The 17,268-nt window shown below is 39.9% G+C and overlaps 1 protein-coding gene across 1 annotated transcript; it reads right to left on the bottom strand.

The window, feature by feature from the left end:
* Nucleotides 1–469: 469 nt before the first annotated feature.
* On the bottom strand, nucleotides 470–11,689 carry GLO1 (glyoxalase I). The gene is made up of 6 exons (XM_067293190.1): nucleotides 11,583–11,689; nucleotides 10,407–10,489; nucleotides 8,036–8,176; nucleotides 7,070–7,137; nucleotides 5,845–5,934; nucleotides 470–3,346 (listed from the first exon to the last, which is right to left on the bottom strand). Exons 1-6 carry the CDS (start codon nucleotides 11,661–11,663, stop codon nucleotides 3,258–3,260), a joined length of 552 nt encoding a protein of 183 aa, XP_067149291.1. The 5' UTR covers nucleotides 11,664–11,689; the 3' UTR covers nucleotides 470–3,257.
* Between the last annotated feature and the right edge of the window lie 5,579 nt (nucleotides 11,690–17,268).

Raw genomic sequence — 17,268 nt, 5'->3', positions numbered from 1 at the left:
GAGTCATTTAGCAGAAGAGAAATGTTATCTTGGAAGAAGCAAAAATAGCATTATGTCTATAATCAACAAGAACATTAAGCATAAATCTTACATTTAAAATCTTTAATATCTGATGCAGGCTAAAAGAATCGACATAGGTATTTCTTTTATTAATTCTTGCATTTCACAAGTGAGAATAGTGGCTTCAATTAGTTCTCTGTATGCCAGGTAGGGGTGTGGGGGTTTTTTTGTTTTTGTTTTTTTGGTAAAAAGCATACCTCATTATATCCTGTAACTGATTTTTACTATTACTTTCTTCTGACGCTGTATATAAGTAAAACCTATTTTGCTGTTGTCCCTAAAAGTTATATAGACTAAGTCAAGTTATTTCCTAGAGTTAAATATAGTTGCCTTTGCCACCTGTTACCTCATCTACTATCAGAGTGTTGTGCTTTGCCATGTACATAAAAATCAAAGGTCGTTCCAAGAATTAGTGAACATGTTCAGAGTAAGTTTTATTTCAAAAATGGAGAACCTTAGAAGTAGCCTACTGCCTTTCATCCACCTAACCACCTTTGTGTGCCCTTTGACTCTCACCCAAATCATGAGCTACCCCTCCTTTAATTACTGGATTCCATACAATTGTGTCAATAATGTTTCCAGTCACACCTGTACTTCGAAGCTTAGTGAAACAAGTCTTGATGAAACATTATAAAAGAACAATGTAGATGAAACATGATCTGTCCTCCTAAACTTAGATGCTTGTGAAAATTTTCTTGCCAAGACTTTGTTTATAAAACTCTTTAGATGAAACATTTGTATCAGTAAGTGTTGAAATAAACTAATTTTAGGCAACCTCACTTAGACCAGTATTACTCTAAGGAACTTCTCTATGCACGCAATCTAATGCAAGAGGCTGAACGGTAAGGAACTGCAATTCGCACTTCTGTTTCAGTTCAGTTGTACTTCATTTTAAATTTCTATTTCAGAACATGAGCAAGAAAAGAGATGTATGTAAAAACACAGTTTAGCCATCAAAATGCACATAAGCTGCAAACAACTGGGTGCTCTGTCTCACTGCTGTAGCTCTCATCCTTCTTGGCACTATTCCTACTGGCTACAAAGCTTCAAAAGACAAATCATACTAAAGCTATGCTATAATATTCTTCAAACATTAGACCTCTCTAATTGGTGCTGTAAGGTTCTCTGCAATATTGCTTACCTTTTTTAAAGAAGTAAGGTGAGGTTTCATGAGTCAGCTGAACCAACCCAAATTGCTGCTAAAAGGAGCCAGCCCTAATTCATTGCTCTGGAAACTGAGGAGCTTTGAACTGGCTCCTCAGTTCTGCTTAATAAATTGGCATGAAACTAACACAGCGTTCAAGAAAATCTTTTCCAGCTCAGGGAAATGAATCAGCCTGCTGGGAGGGCAGGTGGGAGAGCAGGGGAGTGTCAAAAGCGCCACAGTTAGGAGGAAAGTGATAGTGAGACCATGGGATGGCAGCTATTAAGACAGCTCAGTTTCTCAGGAGATCTCATTTTAAACAGTGAAGACAACTATACTGTCCCTACCAAAATATCCTAATTTACAGGAGAGCAATCAACTTGACAGGAACAAGACAGGGAACAGGCTAGGTATTAGTACTGGAAGTGCAGGAGGGGAAAATAGAGAATGCAAATAAGGAACATTGTTTACTGTTGCAGAAAAAGCAAACTTGGCATATATCCAAGTAGGAGAAACAGTCTGTTGTATGTCACACCAGTAAAGCATCACCTAAAGCACAGTATCCACTTAAGTAGAGACCATCTAGAAAACATCCTAGAAAGAACATTTTAAAATATCAGGGTTGTTTCATATGACCAAAAAAAAAAAACCAGAAGATTATCTTTTGAGTTGCTATGTCTACCTTCTCATGAGTTTATGGTTGCTTCAGCAGCTGTGGGCAGTGTCAAGCACACCAATAGTTTTACTCATTTCCAAGTGTAAAAAAATTGTCTTGGAAGCAGTTTTATGATTGATTCTTAAAGTGGACAACTGTGGAATTGCTGGATTTGTATGCACTAACTTGTCAAGCTGAGGCACACAGAACCAGGAAGAATTCTTCAGATAAGGATATACGGCAAATCCTGAATTTAAGTCATTAACACTTTTTTTTGGTATTTTTAAAAGAACATAGTAGAAAGCAAATGCAATAGTTTATACGTTTCCATTTTCACTTGTATGAGCCCAGGATTTATTCTGACAGTTATTATTACTGTGCATTACTATTAAGTTAATGCAACATTCCTCTAAGCAAGTCTCACAGTTATGGGCCTCATCTTCACTACCGTACTCTCAGTTCATATTCTGCATCTTTTATTGCTAGGTTTCCTCTCAAAAAAGGATTCATGAACCAAAATAAATAGCCTTTCTGTTATCTAAGATTCAACAACTAGCAAAGCAATATGTTATATTGCTTTAATGAGAATTTTGTTGTTTTCATCAATGTGTTATTTGGAAATGAGCTGCAATGCCATTATACTATTCAATTCAATAGTTATATCACTGAAAACTTTACTCAACAGGAATAAGTGCTACCTGAACCACAGTAAGTCAAGGCATAGGGGTTTTTTTGTTATTGTTTTAACAGTATATTAAAACTGGACATGTTTTACACTGTTTGTAACAGGTGCAACAGTATAAAATGAACTGACTCATATAATGGATATAAATGTTGCATGTTTTCCTGTTATTTACAGGTATATTTTCAGTAACTGTTACTCATCTTAAGAGGGCAGATCAAAATGCCTAATAGTAGGAAGCTGATGTTTCAGGTACTGTTTTTCATTAAATTCCTAACACAGAACTCTACAGAGCACAGAAGTTTAACACAGCCCCAGATTTTCATCAAATCAAAAATTATGAGCAAGTTCTTTCTGGTCTTAGAGGAGTTTTTTGTTAGTTTAAGTCTAAACAGTGTGAAATGCAGTGAACTTCCGGTCACATATCTTGTGAGAGTGTTCAGTGAAGTATCAACTTAACTTTGAAGAGGAGAATCTCCATAAGGGCACTTCCAAAAGACAGTTGGTTGAATTTTCCTAATTGGAAGCAAACTGTAGTGGCATCACAGGACAACAAAGGGGAATTCAAGTACATTAATGTTCCAGGGGATAGTTTGGAGGAGACTCTGAACACAATTGATTCTTCTCAAGTAAGCGAGAATTTCATAAATGCTGTTACAGATTTTTCTCCAGGGGACTGACAGTGTGCATCTCTTATACAATATACTTTTTCAGAACTAAGTGAGAGTCACCATGTGGTTAGGATTCAAAATTTCAATCCAGTAGCCATCAGGATCCTGAACAAATGCAAGTCCTTTCATTTTACCTGTAAGAAAAAAAATTAAGGTAAAAAGTAAGACTACATGAATAGTTCTTAAGCCAAATATGACTATTTGGGAAAATGTTTCTTTTTTCCTTTTGCATGACACAAGAAATAGTGCAAATCTAGACAAATTAGTTGGAAAACTATCTAAATTAATTTTTAATCAGCATTAGATCTTTGTATTGTCAATGCTTACTCTCAATAAAGCTGTACTTTAAAGTCACTTTAAGATACTACCTTTTTTTGATTGAAATAAGTTTTCTGCATACGCCCTGTGAGGCTGGAGAGATGGGCAGAGAGAAACCTCATGGAGTTCAATAAAGGAAAGTGCAGAGTCCTGAACCTAGGGAGGAATAACCCCAGGCACCAGGACAGGCTGGGGGCTGACCTGCTGGAAAGCAGCCCTGTAGAGAAGGAACTGGGAGCTCTGGTGGACAAGTTGACCATGAACCACCAATGTGGCCTTCTGGCAAAAAAGGACAATGGTTTCCAGGGCTGCATAAGGAAGAGCACTGCCAGCAGGTCAAGGGAGGCAATCCTTCCCCTCTACTCAGCCCTGGTGAGGCCACACCTGCAGTGCTGGGTCCAGGTCTGGGCTCCCCAGTATGAGAGAGATAAGGAGCTACTGGAGCAAGTCCAGCAAAGGGCTACTAAGATGATTAAGGGACTGGAGCACCTCTCATATGAGGAAAGGCTGAGAGAGCTGGGACTGTTCAGCCTGGAGAAGAGAAGATTGAGGGGGAATCTTACTAATGTGTATATGTATCTGTAGGGAGGGTGTAGAGAGGATGGGGCCAGACTCTTTCCAGTGGTGCCCACTGACAGCACAAGAGGCAAAGGGCACAAACTGAAACACAGGGCATTCCATCTGAACATACGGAAAATCTTTTTGAGTATAAGGGTGACTGAGCACAGGAACAGGCTGCCCAGAGACGTTGTGGAGTCTCCTTTGCTGGAGATATTCAAAAGCCATCTGGATTGGTTCCAGGGCAATGTGCTCTAGGTGACCCTGCTTGAGCAGGGGGGTTGGACTAGATGATCTCCAGAGGTCCCTTCTAACCTCAACCATTCTGTGATTCTGTACTTTCATTCTTTCCTACATTGCTGAATCAAGTCTCTCAGCCTGCTCCACAAACAATGAATGCAAAGTCTAAAACCTCTTCCTCCTCCTCCTCCTCCTCCTCAGCATTTACTGTATTTTTATTTCTTAATGTTAAAAAAAGCTTTTGCTTGTTTCTCCTCCTCTTGCTTGGCTGTGTCAAGGGTTCTTTCTTGAGAATTATTCATTCAGTCTAAGCTGCTCCTCTTACATGCTTAGAGCTGTGCAGTGACACAGAATCAAAGTCAACAGCTCTCATTTCAACCATCTCTTAGGTTCATCAGGTGCTGAACACATTTAAAAGGGCTCAGAAAGTCTAAAATGCTAGCAATATTGAGTTCAATTCTTAAATCAAGAAACTTGTGTTCAGGTTAAGTTTAGCAATACACTTCTTACACTTGCTTCAGCTGAGAAGACAGTGAATAAGATGAAAATCATTTTAAGTGTCCTTTCAATTACTTGCTCTTATTCCTCTAGCAAGGGATCTAGAAGATCAATTCCAATACCTGTAAGCTGAAGCTACCCATTCTGTTTCTATCAAACTGAAAAAAACCCCACTAGTTTGTATAGCCAGAAGGAAGAAGGAGTATCACAGATTTGTGCATGCTGTTGGGTGTTATATAGGTGCCTATTTTGGAACGCTTCAGTAATAAAACTGTCAAGAGGTCTCTTCATGAAGGATAATCCAGTTGAACAACACAAGACTTTTCACCACTGACTTCTGCATTTTAGGTTAACTAAACAAGGACACTCTTTATTTATGCACTCTCTAGGAACAATTTTAGTTGTGCATCAAGCATTTTTGATTAAAAGTTATACAAGTCAAATAGAAATATCCTCATTCATCTATATCATACCAAAGCTGACAAAACAGTTAAGAAGATAATGACTAAAAGGTGGGGTTTAGTAAGTTTAAAGATATTAAAGAAGAACAAAAATTGCCGGAAGAGTTGAAAGCTATTCAGTTTTAACGGGTTTGGGTAGTTATGTCTTCCAAGTGATTTTATTTCAATATGAAAATAACCAAACAAATGGTAAATGTGTGAATTTGGCCCATGACAGAGGAAATTCTGTAATAACTCTAGGCAATATTATATATAGTAAAATAAGACATCAACAGAGCACATGAATTTTAGTGAAGATCAGACTAAATACAGAACATATGTAGCTAGGCTGATTAACTATAGTTACTGAGATGGCTCTACTATCAGTTTTCTCCGTTGTGCAAGAGGGAGAAGGGCAAATTGGTTTTAGTACATTTTAAATAGTGAGATTAACTATTAGAAACGTATTATCCATCTTCCTCTTAAAAAAACAAAACAAAAACACACAAACCTACTACACAGAGTATATTAAAATAAGGAATTAAAAAAATTAGCTTGCATTTCTGATTAAGACTTACCATCATCTGGTTTCTTCACAAATTTCACCCCCAGTTCTTCAAATCTCTTACAAGCTTTGTGGACATCAGGGACAGCAATTCCAATGTGTCCTGTGCAACAGGGTAAAAAGAATGAAGTACACTGTAAGCACTGCTGGGTGTTCTAGGAAAAAAGTATGCTTAGCATTTCATATTGTGCAAAAAGTTAACATGCCGTAGGATACGATGTATCCAAGAAAAACATTATTTCCAGAATGAAGAGCATTTCAGGTATTAACATTATTCTCCTTTAGAATGTTTGCTTTTTGATGATGCCTTTTTAAAAAAGAACTTAAGAGTTAAAATAGCTCATGCTATTTATTTGAGAATATTATATAGAATAGGAAAAAATAAGTTTTTCAATCAAATTGTTTTGTCTGTATTGCCTTTCTGGAAGCATATCCATGTAACAGGATTTCTTTGCATTTGCTCAATTCAACAGTACAAGGATTTTATCATTAATACTGTCTTTGTAGAGACTTAACATTAGCACTGCTCAAGGCCTCAGTTTACAGATCAATTCAGAAGCTTTAAATGTCAAGTGGCTAGATCTGTTCTGAAATTTATTTCTTAAGTGACCTCTCAAGGACTCAAAATATCAAATCACAGAATTACTCTCTATCTTGCCACACAAATACTACTCTCAGTCCTGTATGTGAACAGAATGCTCCTTCTATCTCAAAATGGGTAGCTAGTATATTATAAAATAGAAATCCAAACTTAAATCAATCTAAATATTATGATAATCCAATATGCAAGAGCAATTATTGGTTTTCATTGAGTGGTCAGTGATAGCATGTGTTTGCTTGCCACAAGATTAAATTCTTTATATAAAACTATAACTGAGACTCATTATTCTGAAATATATTTGTTTACATATTTTCATGATCTTTCAAAGTATATATGCTGGAAGAAGAGCAACAAAGGACAGAATAGAAGCTCCCTTCCTTGCTAGTGCTAGTACTGTTTCTTCAAATCAATCTATTAAGAATGTCTTCTCAGCCATGCAAGTTTAGAATTTTTATTCTATTAGTTCTCAAAAAACAAAGCCTACAGCACACATTTACCCAAAAACCTTTGCACTGAATTTATACAAGTGCTTTTTAAAAAAATGTCTGAACCTCTGTTTTTCCCCAATCAATGAAGGAAGAATGTAGTCACAATAAAATGAAGCTTAAAAACCACACACACAAAACAAAAGACCTACCAAATCCTCGGGGTTCTGAATTGCCATTGTGATAGGACTGATTTTCTTCATTTTCAGTGCCCCAATTACTGTAAGAAGTAATAATTACATATTGAAAAGCAGCACGGATGTGACCAAGTCCTAAATGTTCAGTTCTCCTCAGGAGGATAAGTAACTTCCTTTAAGAAGGACCATCTGGTATTCTGAATCAGCAGAGAATTTCAAGTGTTGGCTGCATTCACTCAACTATCAGATTTTCCCTAATCACAGGTCCTACGGACAGCCTTTAAAATAGGGTATTAGGGCTAATCCGGTCTTGTTCACAGTCATTCTGCTAGCTTTTAGGTTCTACATTTGAATGAGTCAGAGAGACGCTCCTACCTCATTAAAGTTAGAGAAGGTTGGGCCGCATACGAGTCAGTGACTTACCAGTCACTAGGGAACATAAGGTGAAGTAAGCGGGTCCTGGAGTTAAACAATATAGTGGGGTACTGGGAGATTCTCTCTGTCTCTGCGCTTCTCTCAATTACCACGATTTGAACATTAATAAAATTGTCTTGTTGATATAAAGTGTATGTTTTGACTTAATACTTGCTTTGATTAGATTTTGCAAGCAATAGTTAATCCTTTATTGGGATGCTTCAGGGGATCCACAGGAAGTTCTAATCAAATCAGTTCTTCCTCGATTCTTTTGAAATGTAGGTTTCCCTCCCCAGATGCCCATAAAATTGATGCTCAAAGAACATGCATATTAAAAAAGACAGTAAGTCTTATTTCACACTTATGTTGCCATTGTTCACCTACCAGTTTGAAAGAGCTCTGGAAAGAGAAAGATTACGTTTGCCAAGTATCTATGATCTCAGCCACATTTTAAGGCTATATGACAGATATGAGGATGTTTTCACAGTAGTTATTACATTTTGTTTTGAATCCAACAGGACTAATCACTGTTACATACATGTAATCTCTTACTATATTAATACTTACTGTGTCAGTTCAAGTGTAGCTTTTCTAGAGAAGGTCCAAGCTGTTCTCTCAGTTTTATCTTTTGGGATGTCATTTTTATCTTCATATGCCAGGAAATAGAGCGAGAACTTCATAGTAGGAAAGTCAAATTTTTGAAGCAATCTAAATGGCAACATTTGTTTTGAAATAGTTACTTAAAAAAGAAAAAAAATCAGATAGCCAGCAAGTGCACCAAGATGCACTCCCATTTAAGAATTATTGCTGCATCCTTTTTGCCTTTCTCACTGTAACCCATATTTCAAAATAGCTACATTTTAAACCATCAAACTTAAGTATTCCAGAACACATTATAGGTCTATAAAAATTAGAAGATTTAGACGCTTAAAAGCCAAATTACAAGTAACTGAATAGCAAGCTATAAATCTTAGGCTTGAGTCTGAGGTAGCCACTCACTCTTACTTGTACATATTTCCTCAGGCAGACCCTTAAGTCTATCCACCTCAAAACATCACCAAGGAATAAGATGATTTACTTTCAAACTTATTCATTGGCACCAGACAAAGTTTAAGAAGACAGGATGAAAAAGTGATAATCATCATACATTTAAATGAAGTATATTTATACTTTCAGTAGTTAGGTATAATGATGAAATCCATATTACATGTGAAGATTTAATCAACTAAAATACTTGAGGTCAGAAAAAGCTGCTCATAAAATTTCTCCCTTTGCCAAATGCAAGAAGACACCCACCCTCTTATGAAGCATCTGATACAGGTCATTGTCTTATAGAAAACTGCACAAGATAACAGACTGCTGGAGTGATCTCATGATGAGTACGAACTGTTGCAAGTTTCAGAGAACTTTAGAGAAGACTCCTATCTCTATTTTCACCTCACTTTTAAAGGTGATGTGGCACAATTCAAACCACATTTATATAGGAACTTTGACCAGAATAAGCAAGCATGCAACACCAATCTAATTTCTTTTCCAGATTACCTCAAGTAGCTGCTCCCACTGACACAGTTTTAGTCAAATTCCCCACTATATAATAAATACCACTTAAGCAAAGTCAAAGTGAGGAATTTACAATTGATTTTCTTACATCCACATCTTAAGTTGAAGTATGTTATTTTACATTAGACTGGACTCATTTCAAGATGTTTAAAAATACAACAGAATTTTTTTTCTTGAAATAATTTGTTACAGATGTCAAGAATGTCCAAAGAGCCTTAGTACTGCTAGGTTGCGTGACAAATAGCTTGTCTTCACAAGCACACAGAGACAATGGCCGGTAGGGGTATCCAAACAATACCCTGCCTCAGCTATTCCCAGGCCCATCACAGGGGGGCCATCAGCCCATCAAGGGCTCATCTCCACAAGCACAGAAGAACACAGAGGCACAGGGGCAGGTGGGGGAACCCAAAACATCCACTCAGAGGAACGGACACCCTGTCCGGGTTCCTCCTAGGGCTGTCCTAGGACATCATCGCCCCCATGGTCCAGGTAAGCAAGATGAGTCAAAGGGAGCAGCTCTCTGTAGCACCTTTCAGACTGAGGTGGGTGACTGCCTAGTGGTATGGGACACACTGAGGGATGCAGGGAAAAAGCATTTTGGGACTGTGAAAGACTTATTATAAGATGTTTAGGGGAGGAACCAAAGCTGGAGAAAGGGAGAGATGTAGGTCATTTGGGAAGGAACTAACATGAGAAAATAGATGGATATGGAGATAAACAGGGCTGGTCAGCATGCTTGTCTGGCCATGCCCTGTGCCTGACAGCACACTCTGTCCTATCTTCTTATTAAATTTCTCTCTAACTATTCTCCTGGGTGAGGGACTCTCTATTCTACGTGTGTGCGTGTGTGCTGAGGTCTGAGTGCCAGGAACCAGAATCAGCTATAGGGGCCTGTGCATCTGTGGTGCCAGCAACTAGAGCAAGTGCGGGTATGCCAGCGAGTGCGCGATCGCTAGCGAATATCAAGCTGGACTAGCCAGCGAGTAGGTGAAGTGACCTGGGAGCCAGTTATGTCTGTGAGTCTCTAAAGGCGAGACCACAGGGGCAGCTGGCTACCAGAGGGATCACGGGAGTCCCAGCCAACTGCCATCAGCGAGAAGGAAGTAAGCAAATTGTATGCTGATAATTAATGACCTACTTAAGAAAAAAAAATTCTAGTCAAGGCCAATTTTAGCTCATTTACAGCTTAAGCATTAACAGTGCTGTGAAGTTCTCAAAGACTGCCAGACTATCCAATTTGGCATTAGCTGATGGGCCAGCATTGTTCAAGTTGTTAGACCAATTACTATAATTACACCCCCAAAAAATCTTTTCTTTTTAGATGAATATGCTATACTAGTACAAACAAAACTTATTATAGCATGTAACTTTCACTCACGTCATTCCAAGAACTCTTGTATAAAAGTCCAGTGACTTCTTAGGATCCTTTACTCTTAACATTGTCTGCTGCAGCAGAAAATCCTGTGGAAAAAAATTTCATCATTATGGTTATACATCAATCAGAATTTAATTATGCATATTAACAAAGATGCCAGTTAATAATGAATGTAGATAGCAGGCCCAGAAGTAGCAAACAGAGTACTGCATCCAGTATAAACAAAGCCTTTTGTCATGGTCCTAAAAATGCAGATTTGTATTAAACAAAAATGCCTTTATAACATAAATATTATATTGAAGAAAAGCACAAGAGAATTGGTATGATTCTTATCTTTATTATTTTTATGAGTTGTACTACATGTGAACTACTTCTGTATGCATATTAGATATGTGAACATTTGTTAGTGGGCCTCATGGCATACATCGAATTTACCTAAAGCTCAACTTTTAAATTCATTACTTTCATTATTTCATTGGGCAGGGGGTTAATTTTCTTCAAGCTCAATGATGTCTTGGCACCAAAACCAGCCTGCAATATTGTACAGGTATTTTTCTTAAATCACTGGAGGGTTTTATATAGCAAGGGCTACTGAATAGCTATGTTTGAAAAGCAGATAGTAGGATGGTCTTGATACATATATATATATTTATTTATTAAATCAGATTCAGAACACCTGAAACACTATTGCAAGGTTCTCCTAACAGGACAGCCTCTGTTCTGCAGGAGTGGGGTGGAGAGGCTCTGCAGTTGGGTTTTGTGAGGATTTTTGCAGCCCTTAATTTTGCGGTCTAAAGAATCATTTAAGTGTCTCGTTAAACCACAGGGGAGCACAGAAAGGCAGCTCACTGCCCTGAGCTCCAGCTTGACCGAAAGCCAGCATACGAGCAGGAGTGCTGATCCGGTGAAGTAGGCCACTGCATGCCTGACTGGGGGGCTGGAGGAGGCTCCCAGCTACCCGCTGTAGCCCAGCGCAGCCGCTCTTTGCGCTGGAAACGTGAGCTCGGCCCGGTTTCAAGGGAGGGGGGAACGAGGGGCGAGCCGGGGCCGCGCACCCCGAGCTGCGGCTGGGCTCCGCCGGGAGCCGCCCGCGGGGCGCCCCGCTCGCGGCACGTCCGCCGGCCGCTGCCGCAGCCCCAGCGCAGAGCGGGGGGCCCGCGGCGCCCTCCGCCACCTCACCTTGGTGCCGGGATCCGGCTCCGAGCAGGCGCCGTAGGCTGCCTCGTCGCTGAGGCCGCGGAGCTCCGCCGGGGCGGCCATGTCGCGAGCGGAGCGGAGCGGCGGCGCCTGCGCTGCGCCCCTGGCGGCGGCGGGGCCGTGACCGGGGCGGGGGGGGGCGCCCGGCGGCCGCACACGTGGCAGCAGGGCCCCGCTTATTTTTTAATGCGTCGGTTTGAGGGCTTGCGGCGGGTGTGAAGCACGCCCAAAGAAAGGAGCGTTTACCTTGCTTAAACCAGTAGTGTCATTCAGTTCCCTCTTAAAATAAGTTTGCTACACTAGCTAATAATGCTGTGAAATAGGTGAAATAAGGCCTCTCAAATCATTCACGACCCTTTCCGGGGTATGTTTCCCACATTTATCTACTTCTGTTGGGGAGGTTCAGATTTGTTCTGTTTTCATACTTCCTTCATATTTCTAAACTCCAATGTATAAATGATGATACCGTTTGTATTGTTCATACAGCTGGTGTCGCTAAGTATCATCCTACTATAACCGTCACAGCTTATATAACCAGTAAACTGAGGAGGAAGTATCAAAAAGTGTCACGCTTTTAAATGTCAGCCAAAAGTCTCAAATTAATGCACCCAGTCCCCGTGAAAATATATCAAATTAAACAAACATCTGAAAACAAATGAAACACTGTCGATCAGATGACTTATTATTCTGCCCTAATAATGAATGTGTGCTTTTAAATTTTACCCTGCTTCTGCCTTGTATAGGATATTCAGCAATGACTGTTCCCATAGGCATTTCCAGGAGAAGCCTCCTGACTGCAGGATTTGGTAGGTTAATCAATTTAAAAGTGGAATGAAATTATGGATGCTCTGCATTAGTGTGAAGATGCATTTCCTCTACCTGTGGCTCACAGATAGAGGGTACCATAAAAATACCTCAACAGGGTTAGATAGCTACCACCCAATGAATGGTGCTTTTGTAAACCCTTCCAGCTGACTGTTTTCATCTTTCAGTGGTTTGAAAATCTGTCCTTATGCCTTCAGCACTATTTATAGACATGCCTGCTGTCCAGTTATTTCAGTATTTAAGATGTAGATTGCTGTCTTTACCTATAGAAGCTGGGAAACCAGTTCCAAGTAAAACTTCTTTGGCTGACACCCTTTGGAATTATGCAGTGACTGTTTAGTATAGTAAATAATAGTGAACTATTATTTCAGGTCTGAAAGATAAAAACAATCTTTCTTTCAAAAACTTGACATGAAAAAGGGATTTTTTTTCCTGGATTGAATACTTGGAAAAAGTTTACAGTCCCCAGTAATTGAGAAAAAAGCACTTTCACAGTACAGAATTATTCTATTTTACTATCTATATAGTTTCATAAATACATATGGTGCTTTGCAAACATTTAAAACAAATCCCAAACAAGGGAGTTTGCAGTATCAAGTGCTGATTCTACAGCCTGAACTATCTAAGTAACTACATTGAGCTCTTCTGTATTCAAGACTGCCTTTTTGACAGAATTAAGTTTCTGCTTCTGCAGCTTAAATTTTGTAACTTTAAAATATGTAGTAAATAGGCAAAAGTTTGAAGGGGCAAAACTGAGACAAAATTTTGCCATGGAGATACTATACACAGTTGTGGATTCAGACTAAGAGAAAATTCACATTAATTAACTTGCACTGAATATAGTTCCTTCTCATGTGCATACATCCACCTGATAATGCAAGAGGCGATGCCTCCCCCTCGCGGGGCCTCACACTTTACACAGGAGCCTGCCTCAGGGCAGAGCTGCACAGGCCACGATTAACGCCCAGCCAGGATGGGGAGGAGCAGGGGGGCACCTCTGCCCGGCGGCTGGAGGGCACAGCATGCCCGGGGCAGGGGAAGCACAGCCGAGCCCGAGGTGCCAACGCCGCCCGCCACGCCTCGCGGAGCAACACCTCGCCACAGCCGTTACGGCCGCTCCTTAACGGCCCTTTACCGCACCCCGTGCTCTACTTCCCCTTCTCCTTCCGCAGCGCTGAATAGTCCCGGCGAGGAGGTAGAACTCCTGCCCGCCTGCTGGGGCGGAGGGATCTGCCGCCGGCAGCCGTTGGGTCTATTTGCCCCGCCTTCCGAGAGAGAAACGGCTGGCGTTGCGGCCGTTGCGCTGGTGGGGGGTTGGTGCTTTCCTCTCGCGGTGCGAGGTGCAGCTCCGGTCAGGTCGGTGAGACTCTCTGCCTGCCTCTCTCTGCCAAAGCAGGAGAAATGCCGGTTAAGGCACCTCAGCTTTTCAGAGGAGAGTCAGAAGTCAGTAACCCTTGCACTCTACCCTTGGGAATCCTTCTCTCTTTCTTCCCTCCCTCACCTCACCCTTCCTACATCTTCTTGGATCTGTGTCCCCGGAGCAGCGCTTGGTATTCCGGTTATTCCAGGACTGGGTATCCCAGTTCCTATACTCTTGGGCCGGCTCTGCTAGTTTGCTTGACTGCTGAAACGAGAAGGCTTAGGACGCCTTTCTCAGGTTAGTCTTTGCGGTGAGGCTGCTCCATTGAGTTTGGAAACCTTGGCAGCTCCTGTACAGAATAGAGTGATGGGCTTGGTCCCTGTCCCGAGTTTCACTGCTGCCCACTGCTGTTTCATTGCTGCTGCTCAAAAGGGGTCAGGAGTGAAAATGACAAGAATCTAATACCTTTCAATGGTCTGGTGTTATTGGTGACTCAGGTAACACCATTTTTATGCATGTGTTTTAGAAAGGAAACAGCATGTTTGTAACATTTTTCTACAGATTTTTCTGTTGTATGGGGAATGCAGGAGAATCTATTTCATGCTGATTTGTTGAAAACTCCTAAAAATGGCAAAATTCCCATGATTTGAGTATTTGGCTTGGATTCTCAGCTTAAAGTTTGAAAATCTAAGCATAAGAACATTAGAACTGCCATCGTAGGTCAGACTGAAGTTCTATCTCCCTTATATTTTTTTTCTCTAACAGTGGTCAGTAGTCACTGGCCAACATATGTTCAGGTAAAAATTACAAGGACCAGAGGAATATAAACTTCCATGATATGCCTCTTCAGAGTCTGTTAAACGGTTTGCAGTCTGACAAAAAGCTGCTTGGGAACTGTGGATTTGTCTTGATTTTTTTGGAGGTAGAGCAGTGACTTTCAGTTTGATCCAGATATAGAGGACACTTATAAAAATCTGTTGAAAGGGATACAATTGCCATGCTTCTATTAAAAGAAAACCAACATTCATCTTCTGCCTAGGATAAGACTGATTCTAACCTAGCTTGCTTAGTAAAATAAAGAAAAGGATTGATCATAATCTCTGAATCTCTTTAGAAATTCAGAGGAGTGACATCAACACTTTACCTGTGTAAAGAAGAGAATTCAGATAATATTCCTCCAGCTGTTACCGAAACTAGAGAGTGACAATCACCCCTCTGTCAAGACTTGTGAGAAAGAGGGAGAGAAATACTGCCAGCTTTTGGTATGGTGTGGAATAGAGGATACTAAACTTTGGATGTGAGCTCTGAGGGGGCAGTAGAATGATTTTGTTAGTTTATGCCATGTTTAAAGTGTATGCCCTAGGCTGTACTGGAAGCTGGACTCTGTTTCCATTTGTCTTTCATGAATGGATCCTGTAGATAAGGCGTAGCCTACTGGAGTTCTTGCTGTTCTTTGAAGAATGTGAAGATCTCAGCTGAGCCACCAGATAAGTAAAGTATTGATGCTTGGAGAGTCAGGGAGGATGCCAGTGTACAGTGTAGTCCTTGTTTGTAAAGGAAGCAGTGAGAGCCCCCTTTCTCTCAGTCACTTGAGCTTTAGGGAAAGATATTGTCACTGGACAACTTCAAGAGGAAGAGTTAGAGTCGAGGAAATTAACATCCAACGTACTCCACCTGAATTTCAAGGAGGAAAATACCATTGCCAGACTTATAGAGGACCAGCCCAGTCAGAATGGAATTAATTGATTTAGATCTTACATTTTCAGCTTATGACTTTCCTAAGTTGATTTTTTTTAAATATTTTTCCTTTAGGAAAGAGAAGAACAACACTACAAGAGGTGATTTGCGTGCTGAAGTCCACAGAACTGTGGCCACTTTGCTAGTCATGGACAAAAATAAGGAACTATTAATGTAACATTATATATTACTCTTTGTGTCAGCATCAATTCTAATTTTCTATGTCCTGTGGATGGCAATAGTGTCAAAGAGTGTATATAACACGTGGTCATACCTGTGGACAGCTGCCCTAAGGCACCACAAGAACTACTAGGTAATTCTTGATATTTCTTTTAATCTTTATGGTAATATTACTCTGAGTAGAATGGCAATTTCCATGCTTTTGTTTGTCTGGTACCCCAGGTATTTGTAAAGGTTCCTGAATGTCATATCTTAACATTGCATGTTTTTTAAAATGTTCAGCATAATATAAATAATAACATCCCTGTGAGACTGAATAAGCTATTTTTAAAAGGGACAAAATTAGACACAAGGTAAGGACTTTAGGTGTAGCCATCCTGATTATTATAGTCCCTAAATGCTAGCTCTGCCATCCATGTGTAGAATTGACAGCACTGAATAAAACATTAATCTTGTTTATATTTAGGAGTGGGGTTCATAGCAGCCAGCAAATGCAGGTAGATGAGCAAGCCTCCTAATGGGAAAAGGTGGAGAGAAGATTTAGATGCTTCCTTGCCACTCCAAATTGCAGGCTTGGGATTCAAAAAACAAACTTTTCCTAGGTTTATGTGATAGTGGAATAGAAAGGGGGAAAAAATGGTAGCAGCCGCCTTCTGCGTAACATGCTACTGCTTAGAGCAGTCAACTGTGAATATACTTTGTTGTAGGCCATTTTAGAAATCATAGTCTGAAGGGGTTTAATCTGCTCCCAAGGACAGTACCCTAGCCACCAGGACATGAACTGAGAAATTCCTTTCTCCTGTTGGAGAAGGTCATCATTTCCCTATGAATTGCAGTGTTCCAGGGGTTAGGCACAGAGTTAAGAGAAAGTCTGACTTTCTTGCATTATGTTTTATATGCTGGTGCTCTAGGAACTTCTTACGTATTTTGTAAGACTTAGTAAGATGCTTTGTGCAAAGAGATTGTCAGTCAGGATGGTTTTCAGGATATTGCTGTTAGCATTAAGAAGCCACACAATCCTGGCCATTGTTATTCTTTAATCTTGGTGTGCTTTTAATGTCAAAATTCTGATTTTTATATTAATCTAAATGAAAATAAATCCTATTAAATGGGTACATAGTAATATTATAAAAATTCAATGTTTCCACTAAAAAAAAATATTACCCCACACCCTCCATCTTACAACATTAGTCTTGCAAACACTTATACATATTGAGAGTGCTATGCATGGTAGGGGATTCTGTATAAAAATCTTGTGTAAATACTTAGGGGAGCAATGCTTTAAGACCTGATCTGGAAGTCCATGCAAGTTTTTCTGTATGTTCAGTTGTTGAGTAGGTGTGTATATTTTACAAATTACAATATAAAGCATTTGTTTAAATTTTACTCAGTAATTTTTTTACTATTTCTCAATAATCAGATATTCACTGAAAGTATTAATAATATATTAAAGATATTCACCCCCCCAAAATATAAATATATGGTAAATTATTTTAAATCTTTCAGTAATCAGCTTCAGCATGACATCTGTAGCAGACATGTATATACATTTTCTGATAGATTATC

The sequence above is a fragment of the Apteryx mantelli genome, chromosome 3, assembly GCF_036417845.1.
Source record: "Apteryx mantelli isolate bAptMan1 chromosome 3, bAptMan1.hap1, whole genome shotgun sequence".
NCBI lineage: Eukaryota > Metazoa > Chordata > Aves > Apterygiformes > Apterygidae > Apteryx > Apteryx mantelli.
Note: the sequence above shows the minus strand (reverse complement) of the source record. Positions and strands in the feature narration are given on the sequence as shown.